The sequence below is a fragment of the Anopheles moucheti genome, unplaced genomic scaffold, assembly GCF_943734755.1.
Source record: "Anopheles moucheti unplaced genomic scaffold, idAnoMoucSN_F20_07 scaffold_24_ctg1, whole genome shotgun sequence".
NCBI lineage: Eukaryota > Metazoa > Arthropoda > Insecta > Diptera > Culicidae > Anopheles > Anopheles moucheti.
In genome coordinates this window covers 925,440-930,565 of record NW_026453616.1, presented here as the reverse complement: position 1 = coordinate 930,565, position 5,126 = coordinate 925,440, and the positions used below count along the sequence as shown (strand labels likewise).

Here is a 5,126-nt window from a genome sequence, read left to right as displayed (position 1 = left end):
CATATGACCCCTTCGGGAGGACATATAGGCCAATACAGATTATATTTGAAATTAAGAGAAAAATACAAATGGAAAAATATGAAGGAAGACATAAAAAAGTTTGTGAGAAATTGTCAAGCATGCATAGCTAATAAGACAAATAGGCATACGAAAGAGGAAACAGTTGTGACGACAACTCCCTCGAAACCATTTAGCGTAATTTCAATAGACACAGTAGGACCATTACCCAAAACCGACAATAATAATCGTTACGCAGTAACAATTCAATGCGAACTCACTAAATATGTAGTAATAATTCCGATTATCAACAAGGAAGCAAATACAATAGCAAGGGCTTTAGTCGAAAATTTTATTCTTACTTTCGGAAACATTTTAGAAATGAAATCAGATCAAGGATTAGAATACAATAACGAAATTCTTAGCAAAATCGCTGAAATTTTAGAATTAAAACAAACTTTTGCTACAGCATACCATCCACAAACAATAGGATCTTTGGAAAGAAATCATAGATGTCTCAACGAATACTTAAGATCATTTTCCAACGAGCACCACGATGACTGGGATAATTGGACAAAATTTTATGAATTCGTTTACAACACCACAACCCATACAGACACCAACTATACCCCATTTGAATTAGTTTTTGGCAGAACAACTTATTTACCTCATGAAATATACAAACAAAAAATAGATCCAATTTATAATATCGAACAATACTATAATGAAATGAAATTCAAGCTTCAAAAATCACATGAAATAGCCCGAGAAAATCTTATAGCTGCAAAAGAAAAAAGAAAAGTTACATTCAACGAAAAATTAAACCCCATACACATTAAAATAGGTGATAAAGTATACCTATCAAATGAAAACAGAAAAAAATTAGATCCATTATACATAGGACCATTCATAGTAACAAAAATTGAGAATACTAATTGCACCATTAGAAATAGTACCACACAAAAGGAAACAACAGTACATAAAAACAGGTTAATTAAATATACAGGAGAATAACTTCAATCATTATCATTCATTACGTTATTCTGCTAAAAGGGGGGAGGTGTAGCATATCTGCTATACAGTCTTAAAACATTCCAAAATCTATTTATGTTTCACCCCATGCACCTCTATCGAGATATTAGAACAAGATCTGCAATAAACAAATAACGCAAATAGCATAGACCTCAGGCGCAATTAAAACAATTATTAATCACCCACAAGTTGCAAGCACACATTCAATGCACACAAGTTGCAGGTACAAATCCAATATGCACAACATAAAAAACATACACCATAAATGCACCGAGCGCGTGGAAAGTAACCATCAATCCGATTCCCACGATCACGCAAAGAATCTGCGCAATGCCAAAAGTAAAAACCATAACGCTCTTATTACAAGACAGTACAGGTGCGTATCAACCATTGCAGTTGAGCAATACACCCCACACCCGTGCGCTTGACTTGGTTCAAGTTTGCAACAGGAGACGACCCAACCGTATGTAGCTTATAGGAAACAGAACTACTCCATCTAACAAGTAAGAACTGAATGCAAGAAAACGTTAAACCAACCAATCAAAATTCAGACAAACAAAAGCATCAGATATCCGAGAGTCCGGTATGTGGACGAATGGAAATTTCCATCAAATTTGTTCTCACGATGTATACCCGAAAATTATGATATAAAATAAAGATTGACCGTTGACTAGACAGTCACTCGCAGCTACGTGCACACGCGGTTACTGTCATAGTTGATCGTTATGCTCAACTAAAGAAGTCTAGTGTTATTTGTGTTTATTGGGGACTCTGTCCCGTTAACAATCGCTGGAAGGGACAAATTAATCGTGAAACATTTAGACGTTGAACCGCCTATCTGCATGGAAAACTGGAGGAAGAAATATATATGCGACAACCTCCTGGTTGTGAAGTAAAAGGACAGGAACGTAAAGTATGTCGTTTGAATAAGAGCATATGTGGTTTAAAACAATCAGCAGGATGCTGGAATCTTACTCTTTGTAAAACTATTGAGAAGATAGGATTCAACGCAAGCCAGGCCGATCCCTGTTTGTTCACACGAGGCGGAACATTCTTGATTGTTTATGTCGATGACTTACTCGTAGCTAGCAAACAAGAAAGTAACATAAAATACGTGTTTGACGAGTTAAAGAAACATTTCAACATAAACATATTAGGAGATGTTAAACATTTCTTAGGGATTCAGGTAATAAGACATGAAGACGGAATGTTTAAGTTGAGTACCAAAAATCATATCGAAGGGCTTGTATCGAAAGCTGGATTAGAAAACGCAAACACAGTTAAAACTCCTATGGATCAAGGATTTTTACGAGATTAAAAACCAAGTGAAACACTTAAGGACGGAACGAAATACAGAAGTGTGGTTGGCAGCTTAATGTACATAGCGAATTGTGCCAGACCAGATATTTCTGCTAGTGTAGGATTCCTTGGTAGGAAGTTTAATGAACCAACTGAAAAAGACTGGATAGCGGCGAAACGTGTGGTTAGGTATCTGAAAGGGACAAAACAATGGTTTCTAAAACTTGGAGGAAAAATACATCAAAACATGGAAGTATTTTCAGATGCTGATTGGGCAGGAAACATACAATTTAGAAAATCTACCACAGGGTTTGTGATATTTTATGCAGGATTAGTAATATCATGGGCAAGTAGACGTCAAAGTTGTGTAAGCTTATCGTCAATGGAAGCTGAGTACTGTGCACTTACAGAAGCATGTCAGGAAATAGTTTGGCAGAGACGTCTCTTGAAGGATATGGAAGAAAATGTAAGCGAACCAACACTGATTTATGAAGATAACAAATCATGTATCAGTTTTGCAGAATCAGGCAAATGTACTAGACGTTCGAACCACATAGAAACCAAGATATTTTTTGTCAAGAATCTAGTGGATAATCATGTTGTTAAAATCAGGTACTGTCCCACTGCTAGTATGAAAGCGGAAATATTAATAAAGGCGCTTGGATCGGTCAAGCATGTAAATATGTGTAAAGGTTTGAATATGACGTGTCAAAACGTTGAGGAGGAGTGTTAAGAATAAGCAACGTTTAGAACGTTTAGAGGTTTGACACTTCTAGAGTTTGACACCGGTGGCTGGTGTTCTACAATTTGTACATATATAAACGGAACTCATGTGAATTTTATCAGTTGCGCTTCGGAAATAAAGAAGATTGAATATCGAAGTAATCGTTCGCCTCCACTGTGTTTCACAATTCGAAGTTATCGTTCTATTCCGCCGTGTCTTTTAACAGGTAGTAATATTGACAAAATCATAAATGTTATCAAAAATTTGTAATGTTATTTAACAAGAAAATTGAAAAAAAAATATTCAGAATAGGAATAGGAAAAATATCCTATATTAGCTTTCTTTTGCGGCATGTTGATCTACGAAATCCTTTTGCCATAGATCGCTCAATTGCATGTTTCAGTCTTTTCATAAAAAACAGCTTTACCATTTCGTCTGTTACCTTTACTAGCTTGGTACTTCCTATACACTGAAATAGTTTGATCACGTTTCTAAAAGTATGCATAGCAATTTTATTGCCAGTTTTTGAAATTCCTGTCCATGTGCATTGTGTTAAAAAAATCCTTTTAAAAAGTGCTTCAAGAGCTGCTAACATTCTATAACTAACATCCCCAGATAGCCTCACTACGACTTCAAGGTCTGATATGAGTCGTAGAAATTTAGGTTGTTCCACAATCCGACTTCGTGGTCTTAGAAGAAAATCGGTTCTGAACCGTGCTATTTTATATCATGTCAATAAAGGAAAAATGAGAAATAGTAAGAAATTCATTGAAATGTTTCTACAATAGCTGTGCATGTTTCATGAAAAAAAAATTTGGGAAACTTTTCATCAGAGTTTATGATTTTTTTCAAATTTCGTTCAGTTGCCGTTCTTATTTAACGAAGTTTGTCATTTGACACATAGCTGCGTGCTGGAACATAGTTGTGTTGATTTTGTTGATCAAAGGTTTATTGTTCAAGTGCGATTTTGCTTTCGATTGATTGTACTTTGATTGCGATCTTTATTTCAAACCTGTGCAGAGAAATGGCTAACGAAAATTACGCGCGATACCTAAAAAAAAGTGGTGTTTTGTACAGAAGAAAACGTAAATTGGAAGAAATGAGATATGAAGAAGAAGATGATGTTGCCGCAGTGTTATCGTTTGACCATACCAATGATGGTAAGTTTTGTTTTTTTGTCTCTATTTGTCCTATTTGTTGAAATCCAATTGATATGCATCTTTCGTTTAAGGTATGGTGGAACCAAACTATGACTTAGCAGCAGAGTGTATTTGCGACGAATCTTCCACCAACGAGGAAGAAAATATTAAATTTTCTTCTAGTTCCAGCGAGGAAGAATCTGACAGTAACGAAGGAATTGATTTTAAAACAATGACTATCACAGATTGTTTAAGATACTTTGCCTTATTTACGAAGCAAAAGCACTCGGCGGTAAACTTATTGCTGACGATTTTAAAGACGAAGACTAATTTTGTTCTCCCAAGAGATGCCAGAACGCTGCTTAATACCAACAGAAGCAAACCGGTAATAAATGCTATAGGAAGTGGTTCGTTTTGGAACCGTGATATTAAGAAAGCTCTCATGGATAATTTACGGTAAGGACATTTCAATTGCATTTTTTTTAAAGTTGCTGTATTTATTAATTTAATTCCTTATTATTTTTAGGTTTGCTGTTGTGGCCGATACATTGTTGTCTTTAAATATTTTCATCGATGGGCTTCCATTGCACAAAAGCAGCAACATGCAATTTTGGCCTATCTTAATCAGTATTCAGGAAATGCCTCTGATTGCACCAATTACGGTTGCACTATTTTGTGGGCGCACAAAACCAACAAAAGCGTTTTTAAAAGGTAAATATTGAAAGATCGATTACTGTTTTGGAACAGCGTTGGCAATTTTTACGCGCTGTCGTTCTGCGATGTGTCCGAGTGATGACCAACAGAAGGGCGTAACTTCTCTTGCTGTGTAAACAAGTTGATTCCGTTGAGTTGACTTTTAGAATGTTGAGCGCTGACCATTTTTGATAACGTAATACCAGATGATTCTTTTGAAACCGTTGAGGAGCATTTCATAG

General features: G+C 35.7%; 1 protein-coding gene across 1 annotated transcript; it reads left to right on the top strand.

Annotated features, from left to right (window-relative positions):
• Positions 1 to 4,055: 4,055 nt before the first annotated feature.
• On the top strand, positions 4,056 to 4,913 carry LOC128309206 (uncharacterized). Its single transcript, XM_053045589.1, has 3 exons — positions 4,056 to 4,212; positions 4,284 to 4,647; positions 4,718 to 4,913. The coding sequence occupies exons 1-3, from the start codon at positions 4,077 to 4,079 to the stop codon at positions 4,911 to 4,913; spliced, it is 696 nt and encodes a 231-aa protein (XP_052901549.1). The 5' UTR covers positions 4,056 to 4,076.
• The last annotated feature ends 213 nt before the right edge of the window (positions 4,914 to 5,126 follow it).